The 17,699-nt window shown below is 37.4% G+C and overlaps 1 protein-coding gene across 3 annotated transcripts in view; it reads right to left on the reverse strand.

Annotated features, from left to right (window-relative positions):
* Positions 1–484: 484 nt before the first annotated feature.
* The window catches only part of TfIIEalpha (transcription factor IIEalpha), a 94,499-nt gene continuing 77,284 nt past the window's right edge, over positions 485–17,699 (reverse strand). For all 3 annotated transcript variants that reach the window (XM_081760020.1, XM_081760021.1, XM_081760022.1), the window contains 3 exons: positions 13,583–13,705; positions 4,496–4,700; positions 485–1,392 (listed from right to left, as the gene is read on the reverse strand). In XM_081760020.1, the coding sequence (XP_081616146.1) occupies positions 1,223–1,392; positions 4,496–4,700; positions 13,583–13,705 (498 nt within the window). In that variant the 3' untranslated portion in view covers positions 485–1,222. The remainder of the gene's footprint in view (positions 1,393–4,495; positions 4,701–13,582; positions 13,706–17,699) is intronic.

Below are 17,699 nucleotides of genomic sequence, written 5' to 3' on the forward strand. Positions count from 1 at the left end.
ATCACAGTGCTGATTCAGGGATTTTTTTTACACCTTATCATATTTTTAAGAAAATACAACTGGATCAACCATTATTTTATTATTCGTACTTACTAGGAAGTCTGTATGATTGAGGATTATTCAAGCATGTTTTGAATACACTATTATTCAATTTTTTGCTCAAAATTAAGAAAATAAGAAGATTCACAGATGTGCTCCGTTTTATAGCATTTATTTCTAGTGAAATACAATTTTAGTTTTATGTACTCCATTGTCTTTTAATTTCTTTACGTTTTAAGACAAAACAAATGGATTTTTATGTTTTTGTATTTTTGCAGTGATATTTCACTTTGTCATTTCAGACATATTTTGGAGTTTTACAGTAACGAAAGTAGTTTCAAGGTTAAAACAACACAAAGAATGAAAATTCATATAAGAACATTGTTATTTTACTTAAGCTATATTGTTTTGACGGTTGCTGTGGTGCTACCAGAAATCAAACAAATTCTCTTCATTATTTATAATTAAATTAATTTAATCCCAAAATGTTACACAATAACATAAAGAAATGCAAATGAAAGTGTGTTTATAAGCAGATAATGGTAATACCGGTGGTTGGAAGACGACTGGACCTATGTTGCTATAAGCATCTTGAAACAGTTGATTTGTTGAAACATAAAATGAAAATACATTAAGTTCTTCACTGTAATCAGCGATTTTTTTCTGTCATTTATTTTATTCAAAAATATTTTTGGAAATTCATATAGGAGTTTAAAAATAATTGCTGTGAATACTTCACAGTTCATTTGTTTTAGCTTTTTGAATACATAATTTAGTAAAACGTGGAAGCTGCAGAAACTGCAATTCAAAAGGTTCATATTACTGTGAATATTCATATTCATAAAGGTTGTTTTACTTTTGAATTGTTTTCTTTACTTCAATCAAAGTATTACGTTCCATATCCAAAATTCACTGCAACATGTTGTTTTTGCGTATACTACAGTAAGTTTCATTTATTGCCGAAGAATTCATTTCATATTACGAATCAAAATAATTCTCAAATACATAAATACAAGTTAAAATCACTTCTTTTGGATCGTTCATCATCATTGTTCTTGTATCAAAACTCACAACAGTAACAGCACAACCTATAGACTTCACTTTTTCCACACCTGAGACACACTGAACTTTTACATTCATTCTTGAACTTTTGTACATTACAAAAATATCCGGCGCATTTTATTCAATCATACATATGGGAATAGTATTCTTGATACACTTGAATATACGCTTCCTTCTCAGAGGGGCTCATTTTTGAAATGAGATCGTCATTAACATCCACCAGAGGAACATCTTTTCCACCCACTGTCACAGTGGGTATCATGTCCTCTTCATCACTCTCTATTGTGCCAACTACAACAGAAAAAGAGAACATACTATTAATGTAACGTTGGTCAAGCTGACAGAAACAATTTAAATATCTTACTTCGTTGATCAGATTCAAGAATCTTCCTTGTTGTGCAGACTCCTATCGATCTAACTTGGTTAAACATAATTTAACCATCCCATTATATCCTATTCCTGACACCACAATTCATACTCCATTAGCTTCATATTCAATGTGGTGAACTACATTATTAAATTCCTCAGTAACACAACACACATTTGAAGATATCTCTAAAATAATCTACAATGGAGCAACTTGAAAAGAAATTTGAGACACGAAACCCTACAAATTTAATTTGACCATATTGAAAACTTTCAGTAAAAGTGACGTATAACGCTTTTCAAGAAAACTTGCTTATTAGCCAGAATAACAACATTATTCATTGGATATGTAAACCAAAGAAAACAACGTGTTGAATTACAAAAACATTAATTTAACATAGTTACATATAGCTATACACTAGTGCCCATCGTCCATTGCAGCATCTTAGAAACCAAACTTTGTATCACACTGTCTTAAATAAACAATTAAAAAATAATTTAAAATTTACTCTAGTAAGTGTTTCTCCAACACACATATATTTCCGTTTTCGTAGCTTATTGCGAAGGACATGACAATGTTGTGCTATATTTGGTTTCAACTTATGACAAACAACATTTTATTTACAATATGTCACACATAACTACATTTAAACTAATTTATACAAAACGCAAGTTTTAAAGAAACGTCCTTAACTATTATTACCTCTATTCGTTTGATATAAATCCAATTAGAAGTTACTCTACAAGGTACGAAAACGGTCAAAAATAGTCAGCGCCCAGAGCAGCTGGAGTGAGATCGCGTATCAAGGGTTTCGAACAACGCGTGAACATTAACTTCTGTTTCAAGCTGCAAAAAAGTGCCAAAGAAACTCATAAAATGTTGAAATTGGTGAATGGCGATAATGCTGTAACTCTCAGAACTGTTTATAAGTGATATGAACAATTTAAACGCGAAAATGAGTCGTTAGAAGACGACCAACATTCGGGAGATCCATTAACCTCAAAAGAAAACGTGCAAAAAGTGGCAGAAAGCTGTTCGTTTAAACAGGCGAATAACTATTCGAAAGCTTACTTAGCATCTCGTACGGGTCTGTGCAAAGCATTTTAACCGATTCTTTCCAAATGAAAAGAGTGAGTGCAAAATTTGTTTCTCACACCTTCCTTTTGATCTGAGAGTTTTAGGCCGAAAAAATATATTCCTGTCTGTCCGCATCCAATATACTATTCAGATATAGCACCATTGACTTCTGGCTCTTCCCAAAAATTAAAATCGTGCTTAAAGGAAAATGTTTGACACCATTCCTGACATTGAAAGAGCCACGACAAAGCAGATGAACGCCCTTCCAAAAGAAGCTTTCCAGAAATGCTTCCAGTCATGGATTCAACGTTGAGATAAGTGCACTGCAAGCCAAGGACAGTGCTTTGAAGAAGATTAAATCAAATTCCATGTAAGCTTATTTGTTTTTAATAAAATTATTCATCATATTTTTTGATCACACCTCGCAGAATGTAAAAACACTGACAACCGACACATCAACAGGCAAATATGCATGCGTAAATATTGGTTCGATGCCACTGAAAATAACGCGTGTCATTTTTCAAAGAGGAAAAATATATCAGTCATCAGTTAGTCAGTTAGTGTCAGTTATCTCTGGCTGCAGCCAGATAGTTTTGTCATCATTGATTAGATTTTATGACGAAAGAAGTTTGCGGTCTGCAATTCGAAGAAGTTCTCAATTGTATATTGCGGTGCCCGGTTTTCACGGAGGTTTTTCCCTGCCAAGGAGTAATCGAGATAGGAACGTCAGGAAATCAAGAAAACACGGAGTGGGGAAGAGTGATACTGTAACTCATGCAGAGGTTGTATTGTACTCTGAGCACATGCGAGCGCGGATTAATGTGAAAGAGAGGACACATGTTTCGTCACCACTGCTGGATGCTTGCGAACAACTATGCGGTGTATTTCATGGAGTTCAGCACTATAACAATCCACAATGATGGTTTCGCCTCGGATGGAACACCCCCACGTACCATTAACAACTTATTTTGGAAACTTTCGTTGACGCAGATCATAAACAACCACTGTTCTGATCGTTCTTGATTATTCCCTATACTCAGAGAACTACATATATCCAGACAGCGATGCTTGTTGCTGAGTGTCAACTCATGTGCACTCATGAATCCAACTTTTCCCCCTTACCGCTTGCGAGGAGACGCCGAACGACAGAGTATGCTGTATGCTTAACACTATTCGAAGGATTATCTTCCACAGTGTTCTTAAGGAGCTCATCAGAAGATACTGTTGGTTGATAATCGCGGGGTTCATTTTTCAATATTGTGTCACTGGCACGAAATTCCAACAACGCATGGTTACCACCCTTAGCTCAAATGCACTTTTCGCGGCAAAGCGTATAAAATATCCCAATTTGAACTTGCAAAAGGAAGACAGTCTGAACTGAATGTTCTCCATGTTGCATCTTCACACAATCTTGTTCAACAACACTATTTCCTGATGGCTGGGTACTCACGTCTGTTTTGTGAACATGTAGAGAGTTTGTGATATCGATCTATTTATTAATTGCGTTGCAGAGAGTTGTTTCCCACAATACCTGAAAACCGGACACTTCAATCGCACCAACCCAATATGTTAATCTATATCTTCTTAACGATAATTTGACGAGCGATATTCTAAGGGTAAGGAATGCTAACTGAGTTCAACCGTGGTCGACAGCACCTGTATTGGAATAAAACGAAAACTGGAACTCTGTGTCAGTTACGCTTTTACCAACAATGGCAACACTGTGAAGCGCAGGTATAAAGTTTTTGATTTTACCGGAGTCAACGAGACATTTCGGTGCTTGGCTGATAATAGAGTAGATGATATTCTACAGGTTACACATAAAACAAAATGAAATCCGTCATGTTGTCTCATTACTTTCGAAAATAATTATTGAAACTTATAAAATTTGGTCACTATACACAATTCTTCAGAAATAACATTTTTAAAATGATGATAAAGATCACGTACCTGGCTCCAAGTCGGATTCCTTTTGTTCTTCTTCACTAGACTCGCTGCCACTATCATTCTGTCCAGGAATGATAGGTTTCCCTTCTCCACTGCCTTTCTTCTCGTGTAGCAATAACACAGACATTATGTCTTCTTGCGCTTTGTTATTACGCTCAGAGCTTGGCACTTCCAATGGAAGTCCAGGTATATTACTTATAGATTCAGCCTGGAAAGAAAACCAATTCAATCAATTGTCATGATCCTTAAATGGTCTAATTACACAAATTTATTCTTATTCTGATCTTCTTTAACGTCTTTACGTTACAACGCTTACTTTTGTTAAATTATATAAATGTATGTACACTCATGTCCAAAATGATTGTCGCATATCTATAACTGTCTTCTTGTAAGAATATAATTTGATAATGATTTTGCAGAGCACTTTTAATACTGATACTATGTGTATAATCGGGAAATGTATATTTGCGGTAGATTTCATAGGAAAAGAATTATAAATACGAAAATTAGAATGAGTAAAACAAAATGTTGCTAAAAGGACAAAGTTTTATTTTCGATTTATTGTTCTTATTTACTGCTCTTTTGACGTGAAATTTGTCACACATGTCTTTGCCGATTATACATCGTAAGAAATACCGGGCGAATTCGTTATCAAATTATATTCCTACAACATCATATTTATAGACATGCGACAATAATTTTGGACATGAGTGTACATAAAAAGCTATGGTGCTACAGCTACGGCAGAGTCATAACTGCCCAGACGCAAGTGCCAATGTATCATCGGTTCCCTTTGTCAATATCTCCTCTTTTCTTGACCGGAGTATGTTTCCTTTTAGTTCAAGTAGCTCCACGATTGTCTCACGATACTAGGTCAAAATCCACTAATAGGAATGGAATCCTGTGCCACTACTAGAAATGGAACCCAGACCGTATGTACCAATGTCATTCGTGTTAATATCTAGCTATTCGGAATTATGCATATACACCAACAATAGTATTCATGCAGTTGAAAGTGAGCAGTCTCAATGTGAGCAGTCACCAGCAAAAAATAAGAATATATATTCTTTTTATTCTTTTGTCAATACCTTCAGAACAAGACGACCAATTTTATTTCCATTTTCTTTGATGTAGAGAGACCGTCACTCTTTGTAGAGTACATAAAACTGTACACAGAAAAATGAAATGAAATGAAATCTTTAAGTTTTACATCCCACGGTTATGCCAGTTAGGCTAAAGGAGACGGTGATGATAAGAAATGAAGAAAGTGGGAGGAAACGGGAGAACCCCGAGAAAACCCACGAGCACGGTGTTTGTCTACCACAAAGTCCACACGGCGCAAGCTGGGATCGAACCAGGGACCCCAAGCACCGGAGGTGAACGCTCTACCACTGAGCCACCGCGCCCCCCCTGTACACAGAAAGTCGTCTCCAGTTTATGGTAGCGAATTTGACACTCTTACCAGTTCAATACTACCAGCTACAAGAAATACCTGAACACTACCAACAACCGTGCTCAATGTGCAAGCTTTCTCTGTTATTTATCATTCTGCATCTCAGTTAAGGACAATCTGACCATGTCTGTTCCATTTCTCTTGACACACTTTCCAAAGACTGTCGAGTGTGTGCATTTGTTGATAGCATAACACTTGTTTTAACAACGGGAACTCACAAAAGTTCATAGGGGATGCATGAAGTGATTTCACAGGAATATATATAAAAGGGATTGCATGAATTTCCATTTCATGTGCTATCTGTTCCATATACGTTACTGTTGGCTACGCCATGTGACTGGACGCCTTGTCCTGATGAATGACAATGTAAGATAAGGATGAAATATCACGGCGGTGTAGTGAATCCAAAAGGTTTATCTGGCAATATACTGCATTGATTTTAGCCTTTTTGTTCATTCTGGGTAGCGCAAGTTCACTATTATAGCAGTCGAGACTGGAATCACAGGGACCATGGAAGATGGTAATATTTTTTATCATATCCTGACAGATATAACCATGCCTCGTCCAGACTCACTACAAACTCTCACTTGTCCCCTGCAAGATGGCATACATACGGTTTCCATGATATGTGAGACGGAGCATATTAACTGGAGTCTTATGCTTCTTTACCAGATAAATCTTGCGCAATTATGCGCTTTACGACTGCCACGGAGCACTGTATTGGCCTTGCTTTTGCTCTTTGAGACGCGGGGTTTCCACGTCACAACGAATGCACTTTGTGCAGTATACTCGCACCTCTGATGTCTACGATGCGCAATATTGAAAGGAAAAGCAACAGCACAGGTGCTAGTTTTGTTGCGATTAAAAGGCAGCGTTGATCCCTTTCTTTGACATGTCATACAATGTTTACTAATTTGGTTATAACTCCACCGAATGTGGAAAAAGACACAAATGTAGCCCTCTCTAAATGCCGTAGTTTCGGAGCCATATGACCACACATACAAAGGCCATCCTCCCTGTAAGTCAACAAACACCATTTTCGAACTAAGAGCAATAACTTCTCGGACGTGTTCAAGTGTGCTGCTATTTAGCTATCGAATTCGTTACTATAAACTGCAAACGACACTCTGTAATTAGTCAATTCACTTAGAAGTTGCTGCTACAAGAATATGCAGGTGTGCATATACCCATTTTCGCTGGCGGCTGTTCATACAGAAAAAGTAATAATATTAATATAAATAATAATAATACGTAATAGATCCAGCAAATATATTAAGTATGCACAGAAACACAATGAACTAGATTAATATAGTGTGTTGACGCTAAATTTGGCAATTTGTTCTTACGCTCTATAAATATGTGATGTCAGAATGTATTTGCCACAGCCTGTTTTCCCTCTGCCATTGCAGATATATCCGTGATGTCAAAAGGAACTGCAACCAAGACAGCTACATAATCACAGTAAAAGCAATACAACGCGAAACACACTGATGTAACGGAGACTGCGAAGCAGTGGCTGATAGGAAACCACACAGACAGTGTTCTGATTGTCGCCAACACCAGAATTCATTCAATAATTGCAGGAGAAAGTGACGGAAAAGCCAGACAATCAAATGCAAATTTCAGCGAAGGAAATGGGTGTTGAAGCGTTCACCATGAAGTTGGTTGTGAATGAGGACCTCCGCGGTCACTCTTACAAGAGGTGTAAAGTCTAACTCCTACCAGAAAAGGCTTGATCACGGCAAAGAAACTCCTTAACAAAGTAGAACATCTTATTGAATAAGGAACAATACGGTTCTTCTTTGATTGACAAAATGTCGGAACCCGGTATACAACAAATGGCTTCCTTACAATCCTTCGGACGTTCATGTCATGCATGCTAAATTTCCCCAAAATGTGATGATGTTTGGTCTGTCTCCATTAAGGGTGATGTGATGTCACCACGCGTCTTAGAACAGGGACTCAGGCTCAATTCGAATGACTATGTGGAGTTGTTGATCACCGTGGGCAAACCTTGGATGGAAACTTCCCTTTAGTGATGTCAACCGGCTCCGCTCAGCTCGGTTCAACTGAGCCAACAGCACGAGATGGCTCGATTGGAATGAGCCACCGGCTCGGTTGCGATGAGCCATCGGCTCAGGTGAGTCATCGGCTCGGCTGGGATGAGCCATCGGCTCGGTTCGAATCGACTCAGATGAGCCGGCTCGGTTCGACTCGACTCAGATGAACCATCTTCTTGAGCCGACTCGGAATCACATTTGATACATTGATACATTTGAACCATTTTGATGACGTAGTGTCACGAAGTTGTAGGGTTGAGTGAGGTATCAGAAAAACAAAACTAAACTCTTTTATAACCCAAAGGGAAGATAGTTTTATTTGGCAAACTTAACATGATTTTAATTTTGGAGATACCTAATAATAGCACGACAAAGTAACTTCTTTGCCTTCATGGCTTACATTCTTATTAATCCTTATTTATATATTAATTTAGTATATTCCTTATTTGTATTTAGGTCCCAACCCAGCTGTTAGTTGCTAAGAACGAGACCAGTGTGATCCGAACAACTACGTCCAATGCATTCCCCGGGATTCGAATGAGGACGGACCCCCGACAAAGGGGAAATCCGTAACCATTCCCTTTTCGGATGGTATCTAAACAATGTTCAGTTGCAATACTAATACAAACGTATCAATTAGAGAAAAGTTATCATCTTGTTCTATATTTAAATTATTTATTTATTTATTTTTGCAAAATACAAGAAAGGGAATAAATAAACGGAATAAAATGAACTGCCGGCATTTCTATTAATCAGGGCACCTCTCCTTTAATTTTTAAAAAAGTATTCATGGGAAAATTTTACGCAGTCTAGCACCTGAAAATATTGAAAGCATCTATCTATCATTAGCAACATTTTTAAGCATCTTCCCTAGAAATAGGCACTTTCGATTTTATCCGGTAGGCCCACCCATCTGGCGATTACCGGATAGCGGGGTTGGGCCAGTCTGCAACTGTCTTCATCCTTCAATTAGAACAAATTAATAAATTTGTTATAGTTGCTTCCCACTAGTGATGTCAATCGGCTCAGCTCAAGCCCTGAGCCACCGGCTCAGCTCGAGGTCCGGCTCGGTTCAACTGAGCCAACAATTCGAGCCGGCTCGATTGGAATGAGCCATCGACTCAGATTCGGTTGGAATGAGCCATCGGCTCGAGCCGGCTCGGTTGAGTGAGCTGTTGGGTCGGCTCGGTGGTAACTGAGCCATGAGCCAAGCGGCTCAAGCCGTTGACAACACTACTCCCTCATGGTAACCCTATGAATTACTATGTGAGGAGTGTGGTCGAGCAAATAACTAAACGCGCTGCCTGTAATACCAAGACCCAGCTGATCGACACAATTCGGGTGGCGTTTGAGGCTCTCCCTTGGAAGACTATGCGTGCCTTAAGTACATCATTCTGGCAACGAACAATATTGTGTGCCCTCGCCCACCATATTGAATTCGTGCAAGTGAATGACTAATTCGTATATTCTAAGGCAACAACCCTAATATTTAAAATGTGGGGCTCTGCTTTCATGTCTGGGCGGTTTAGAAGAAAATGTAATTCATAATCCAGACGTAACTCTTACTAGAGTGCATCATTTATAATGTCCAACTGTGGTAACGGAGAAAGCAAAAGAGGGAGAAAAGCGAAACTTTGCACGAAGTAACTAAATTGGAGACCCCTCTGCACGCATTAAACAGAAACGCCCAACAAACAGTGCTGCCAACCCAATTTAAAGTTTTTTTTGTTTTTTTTTAAAATGGCACTAAGTCAGATTATTACATATTTCAAATCAACATGTCATGTGAAAACTTAAAATACCATATTTATTTTTCAGTGTTGCAAACTAAGGATGCTATACTATCACAAAGATCTAAAATTTGCAAGCTCTATCACACACACAGTGCGACGGAGGTGGAGAGAATAATACACATCAAAAGTACCTTAGCGTTGGATACCTGGACTCGAATAGATAGGAACGAAGTTATAAAGACTTTAAATATATTTTTTTTTTCAGAAGATTTTACTCAAATCTAGTTATTTGTATGGTTTACAATTGACAAGTAAATCATTTTTCCGTTTTAGTAGCATTCACTGACCGTGCTAACTAGTATTTAAGGTCTCACAAAATACTAACAGATTGATTAATTATGGTGTTTAATGGGAATGTTAGCAGCGAGGGTATTTGTCATCGTCACGTTATCACAGAATACATTTTCACGATGACACATTGCAATCTGTACATTAATTTCAGTTCTGTAGTCTCATGAATTAATTAATATACAGTTATTTATTTACGCTGATTATTTTGATGGAATTTACAAGAAAATGAAATAAAATAAATTTATATATATATATATATATATTTGGTCTAGGAATTAATTCGTGCGGTTGGTACGCACACATTGAAGCTGTAGTACAAACACAAAATACATAAATACCTTAAGAAAAATATTGTCCATCGCTAGCCACCACTTTCGCCCATCTGTCGGGCAATGTACGGATTCCGTGGCGAAAGAAGTCCTCATCCTTGGAAGCGATCCAGTCAGAGAACCATGTTTCGATATCTTCTGAAGAAGTAAACCGCTGTCCAATCAAATCGTTGTTCATGCAATCGAACAAGTAGTAGTCCGAAGGAGCAACGTCTGGTGGGGTAAAACTTCCCATCCGACATTTTCTAAATAGGTTTTGACCGGTTTTGCGACATGTGGGCGAGCGTTATCATAAGTTTATCATATCATGTCTGTTCTCCGATTCTGGTCGTGTTCTGGCCAGAGCTTGCTTCAAACGCATTAATTGTCGTCGATAACGTTCTCCATTCATAGTTTCACCCGGTTGCAGCAGCTCATAGTACACCACAACTTTCATATCCCACCATATGCACAGCATAACCTTTGCACAGTGAATATCTCGTTTTGGTTGTGATGGACCTGGTTCACCTGGTTTCACCCAGGCCTTTTTTCGTTTAGGGTTCTCGTAATGGACCCACTTCTCATCACCCGTAATAATTCGATGCAGAAACCCCTTTCTGCTCTGTCGTTGAAGCAGCAATTCGCAAATGGTTTTTCGTCTTTCAACGTCTCTGTCTTTCAATTCATGTGGAACCCAATGTGACATCTTTTGAATCATTCCCATGGCTTTCAAGCGTTTGGAGACTGTTGTTTGATCAACGCCTAATGCTGCTGCAAGTTGTTCCTGCGTTTGACACGAATTCTGCTCGAGCAATGCTGTCAATTCTTCGTCTTGAAATTTTTTTGGCTGTCCAGCTCGCTCTTTGTCTGCCAAGCCGAAATCACCACTTCTGACACGTTCGCTCAGCTAGAGCATGGTCACCATACACTTCCACCAAAATACGATGACTTTCAGTCGCACTTTTCTGCATGTTAAAGTAATGCAGCAGGACACCCCGCAAAAACACTTTATCAGGCACAAATTGCGCCATGTTCACTTAACTACAAACTGGTGTTGTTGACGTTTTAATCCACTGCCCTATACTACGAACGATACGCGATGACAGGGGTTTGCAACACATGTGTGGATACACGGAACTGTGGGACGCTCCGTTCGTTGCGCCATCTCTTGTCCACCCGCACGAATTAATTCCTAGACCAAATATATATACATATATATATATATATATATATATATATATATATATTTTAAAGTAAGATCAATAAACTCAACAGATACTCACTTTTGCTCCATGAAATTACTACAAACTTATGGACACATAAATATTAATACTCAAATCTAAATATGGTTATAGCTCTTGCCTAAGAGTAAATAGCAAAGCACGTTTATAGTCAGTATCATCATTAACCATTTTCAAATAATTAAATTTATAACAATATAGTTTAGGTTGCAAAATTAAAACGTCACAATATATTTCTGTAGAAATACAGAAATATTAATGATAATATCTTAATATGGTTACGGCCCTTGTCCTATTTTGAAATAATTAAAATTGAAATAGAGCATTTTTTTTATGTTGCAATTAAATCGTGACAACAGTTTTAAATATGCAAATCGCTTACACTCTAGTGGCATCTATTAGCATCAGTCAATGAGGAGACGCAGCTAGTGATCACTGTTTACTATTAGAAATTCAGTGTTGGTTACGGATTCGTTTGTAATAAAATCCCTAACCAGCTACAGCATAGTAGGTGCCACGATTGCTTACAATTTTCCAGAAGAGAACCCAAGAAGGAGAGTAAAGGGAAATGCTGGATCGCTATGGGCGTAATGAAAAGGTCTTTTTCCGCCGACTAGTCACAATGGACGAAAGTTGGCTCGTATATCTTTATGACCCAGAAACAAAAGAAAATGAGAAAGCACTGGAAACACTTCTCCTCCCCCAACCATTAAGAGGGCAAAAATGCAAAAGTCCGTGATGCTGTCCGTGTTCTGGAACTGTGAAGGGATCAGCATGACAGACTACCTGTCAGAGAGTCAAACTTTCACTAGTCAATATTATTTTTATCTCCTAGCTTGGTTACAAGCTCAGAGGAAGATCAAACGTTAAGGAATGGTAACGAAAAGGGACGCCGATTTCGGCAGACAATGCACCCACGCAAAGCCAGTTCAGTTACGACATAAAATCTTGCCCAGCCCTTTACATTCACTGGACTTAAGCACTAAATGATTTCTTTCTCTTTCCAGAAATGAAGCGTCCACTCAAAGGACACTATTTTGACAGCAGGGATGAAGTCATTTCTGAAGTAGAAGTGTGGTTTCAAGCTTAAAGTACAGACTCATACAAAAATAACTTACGCAAGGTGAAGAACCACTGGCCCAAAAAACGGCGGCTACGTAGAGAAGGACTAATGCAATCATGATATCTTTCTATAGAAAAATGACATCCACAAAACGGTAATTTCCGAGATTTTTAAAATTTAACTTCTAAAATAATTCAGAACAACTTGCCAACAAAGGAAATAAAAAAGATTTTTTATAGATAATCCGTCAATCTATCTGTAAATTTTGTCCAACAATTAAAAAATATTACTTTTCAAACAGCACTCCAAAAGGTTAGTACTTCAGTACTTTAATTATTATTATTCAAAAAAACCGTACAGTTTGTGGCCAAGATAAGGGAATCCTTATCCTTCTGCACATCTAAGAATACCAACTTCATCTTCGCATTTATGAGCGATGTGGCCTCTTCTTTGATAGCCTCACTATTACCAACTACATCAACTATACACTTGAAAGTTCTTCTAATGGTTTCATCGGACTAAATATTTTAAAAGAAGATAAGATAGGGGATTCCTTCCCCATATGATTAGCCTACGAGGAGTACTTTCCTATGCACTTAAGGCAATGGGTACATCCACTTTTAATGTCTTTTTATTTATTTATTTATTTCTATTACCCAAAAGCTACGAATTTTCAAAAATTGTATTGCATATTCCATTTATGCACTACTAAATACTTTTCTTTTGACAATAGCTGTCAGCGAAAATTCTGCGTTTAGTATAACTTTTTAAACAATCTATAATAAATTGGAGGAGCAAAAGTGAGTACCTTTTCAGTTTATTGATACGACTGAAATTCATGCGGTTTACATTACAAACAATAAACTGTTTAAAACACTTACCTCCAAAGTTTCAGGACCAATAATAGTACTTTCGACCATCCATATTGGTCTTTCTTTCCTGGCTGTTGTCTCCTCTTGAACTGTTTCGTCTCCAATTTTAACATCAATTTGGGTTTCTTCAACCTGTAAATAAAACCATCAAAAGTGAAAAGAAACAGAAAAACAAAAACTCTGTCAGGTTATCAACTTCCTATTAATACCTATCTACATACGAGGACCACTCCATATATTTTGCAATACGCAAAAACTATAGAAACTGTAAGACAGAAAGCTATGGTTTTCTTTCTCGTCACTGGTGAGACATCGAAAAAACTTGAAGACAACAGGAAATTCAATGCGCGATCTCTATTTGTGTGGGTGTGACATTTGTGTTGTAGTAACGGAGATGTCACGTTAAGAATTTCAAGCCATGATTTACTATGACTTTCGCGTTGGCCTAAAAGAGAAAAGACTGTCACGAGAGGTTAAGGTCAGCGTTTTGTGACGGCATTCAGCATATATGACAGTGTTTAGACGATACAAGGACTTTCAAAAGGGTAGGATCGGAAGTATTGTCAAGATCAAGCCTGAAAGAAGACTTCCGTGTTCAATAACGCCGGAATTAGTGGCTGTTGTACAAGACATGGTCTCAAAAAGATTCTTCAAGATGTACCTATGCAATGAGAGACAAAGAAGGTTTTAGGCATTGGAAATTCATCAGTATATACTATTTTACACAAACATCTGCAACTTAAAAAGGTAGTTTCTCGGTGGGTACCCCCTTCCAAAAGCCAGAGAGGATAAGAAATGCACATAAAACCTTCGGTATATTAAACCGAGGAAGACATTAGATAGTTTCTAAAATTGCTGCAGATGATGAAACATACGTATAATTTTATGAATGCCCCACTCGCCAGGAAAGCAGTGTATGCATTTATGAAGATGGCTCGAAAACAACAAAATACAGCGAGCAATGAAGAAAATCATGTACGCTGCGTTAGTCCGTATCACTGGTTTAGTCGGAGGTATTAGGTTAAAAGAACAGAAGACTGTTACAGCAAACTGATACACAACAACGTATTTACCCAAAGTTCTTGAATCTCTGAAAATCCCAGATTTAGTCTTTCATCACAATAATGCCTCTTCGCCCACTACAAAGGAAGCAGTGAAGTATCTCCAGAATAACGAGGTCGAAATATTTCAGCATCCCCCTATTCCCCTGATTTAACTGTGTGTGACTTCTGGCTTTCTTGAACTTTAAAAAGCATTTGCGGTGACACCGTTTTCACTTAGAAGACAAAACTGAAGCATCAATTATGCATTTTTTTTTAACAGCATTCCAAGACAAGAGTGGTGCCGGGTTTGCCGCTCGAGCGAATTACTTTAAATATATGTAATAAACGTTTGTTCTAGAGCTATATAGTTCATTCGTATTGAAAATCTTTTGGACTCACCCTCATATCACCTAAAACAATTCAGATACATTTTAAAAACCTTCTTAAAACCAACTTAGAAACAACTTTGAAAGTAAGATTATGAATTCGAATTTTTTCAACGCTACTATCCAGAATATCAATAATTTTATAGAGTTGAGTATCCAGATTGTACTTAAATGAATGGTCAATTTTAAAAAAATAAATAACAGCTCATCTAATATCCTTATGCTAGAGGAGATGCATAATAAATGCAAGTGAATAACAGAATAACGCGATGAGCAAGAAGGGAACAACAAGAAAATGAGGAATAACATACATCAACTAAACATTGTTCAGCGTAAGCTCTAAATTCCGATAAACAACATATTTGTATCCTTCCGCTTGTCACAAATACGATTGGCTCGTGATGTATCACTCCCACTCCCCATGAGGAGGAGCAAATTGTGCACGTGCATTTTGACAACACTGTCTCGTGTTGTCCAGATACTTACAGCAGCAGCAGAAAAGAAAGAAAAGAAACTCGAAAGATTAAAAAAAAAAAAAAAAAAGTATTTGAATTTCGCTCTAAACAATTGTTGCTTAGTGAGTAAAGGTTTGCCTTGGTGTTTCACCACAACACTCGCGGAACCGGGATTCATGCCAGTCATCTTTCAGACTTTAAAAGCAGAACACCCGTCCACAGTTGAGTTGGCGCCATGATTACTGCGCATGCTTAGTGTTTACTTCTATTGTTTTATTAGCTACATTCGATTGCGGTATTATTAGATAATCCGTATTATATTTTTGTCATTTATAATAATATAGCAGTTTTATATGAAGCTTCATAGTGAAAGTAATAATGCAATCACACGAACTATTTTGCGGAGGAGTACAAGCGTCGGTAGGACAACAGCAAATCAGCAAGATTTAGTTTCACGTGGCTTTGTTTATCGCAGTTTAGAGCTTACGCCGAACAATGTATAGTGAGAGGGATGAAGAAATTCTGTTACTCAGGATAAGTGATAATAGGTGCAAAGAAGATGTAAATTTAGAATAGCTAAGGTGAAGGCATTAAAAACAATACTTGAAAAAGAAATGAAATTTTAGTTTAACGGCCCACCATTAAGCTGAAGGAGACAGATGATTAATAAAAGTGAATGGCTTGTGAAGTTAAAATTTTACGTGGTCTCTCACCGGCGACCACATTCACCAAAGGCGCATACGCTAGCCATCAAACCAGCGAGGGAAAAAAGGAAAAGAAAAGGAAAACTTCTAACTAGCAACATCAGTGCAAAATTGAAGAAAAGGCGGATGAAAGTGTGTGTGTTCTATGGCTGTGAGGAATGGACTATACAAGAAAGAATGTGGTGCTACAGAAGAATGTTGATTGGCTTTCGTTAAGAGGGTCGTCAGCAGTTACCCTATTTGTCCCTGTCAAGATATAGCCAATGGCGACATATATTGCACATTAAAAATTCAGAACAGAAGTTCTAAGAAAGGATAGTTCAAGTACACCGAAGGAGTATTTTTGCAATATTTGAATCGCGAAATAACGCGAATATGGGCAATCTGTCAGAATAACACCGAATTTTAGCTACTACACGAATGAAATCTTGAAATATTCTGTCTAAAATCTTGTGTTCCAAACACATAGCTACGCTGTTACTGCAGAAACTGGATATTCTGGAGGAAACAGACCTTTGTAAAGATACGTTTTAACTACTGCATGATATATTCAATCTCCAGTCCATTTTCCAAAACGAATCCGACTAAAAAATGTACGGAAGAAAGAAATAATCCTACCTCAAGAGCTAATGAAAGAAAGAAAAAAAAACGCTTAAACGACACTTTATGGACAATTTGTGTGCATTTGAAATTCTACACAAAGAATTTGAGTACCTGTTTCTAGTGCGCAGAGCTGGGTTCGATTCCCCGTACAAGCTTATGTAATTCGCATCCCACCTTAAATTGTAGGTCCATGTCTCATGAAGCATCGCTTTCGAACGGACGCTAAACTCTATTGTATTTACAAAGAGTTGCTGCTTATGCTATTTAAGCAATACTATTACCCGCCTTGAACGTAAACTCTGAGAGATTCTTCTCGGAGTACAATAGTATGCTGACGGTGAGAAAGCAAAATTTTCATAACAAAACTTAGAAGCACTAACAATTTTATCCTTCAAGAAGAGAGGACAGTAAAGGAACTGCAAACTCAGTAGGAAGGGAAACACACATCTTCATCTGAAGTAAATAATTTAGCGTTTTTTGGATTGTAAAGATACAATTTGTGCTTATGAACGTTTCGTTGTGAAGCTATGCACGAGGAAGTATATAATATTTTTCAACTTATAAATGAACTGTACAAAATATGAAATTACATCCTGGGCAAGTGAAAAATTAAAAGTTATTTCGTACGAAGCATTATTCTACATTTTTCTCAGTATTCATGTTAAGGTCGTGATGAAGTTCGTACTCATTGGTCGGACACCTGTGTTGAGGCTTGGTTAAGGTAAGTTTAAAAGTATTTTTAAAGACCCACGAGAAGTAAAACAGAAAATAATACCGAATTCAGGTAATAAATAAAGCCGAGTGCTAGGGGAAAATAAAACGAAAAGTTCCCGTCACTAGTGATTTGGTATGATATTTCTGATCTACTTCAACCCGTAATTAATTCATTGGTGAATCTTAAAACATAAATTTTTGATTCCTTCATACTCAAATTT

This window comes from Thermobia domestica, chromosome 5 (genome assembly GCF_964235325.1).
Source record: "Thermobia domestica chromosome 5, izTheDome1.hap1.1, whole genome shotgun sequence".
Taxonomy (NCBI): Eukaryota; Metazoa; Arthropoda; class Insecta; order Zygentoma; family Lepismatidae; genus Thermobia; species Thermobia domestica.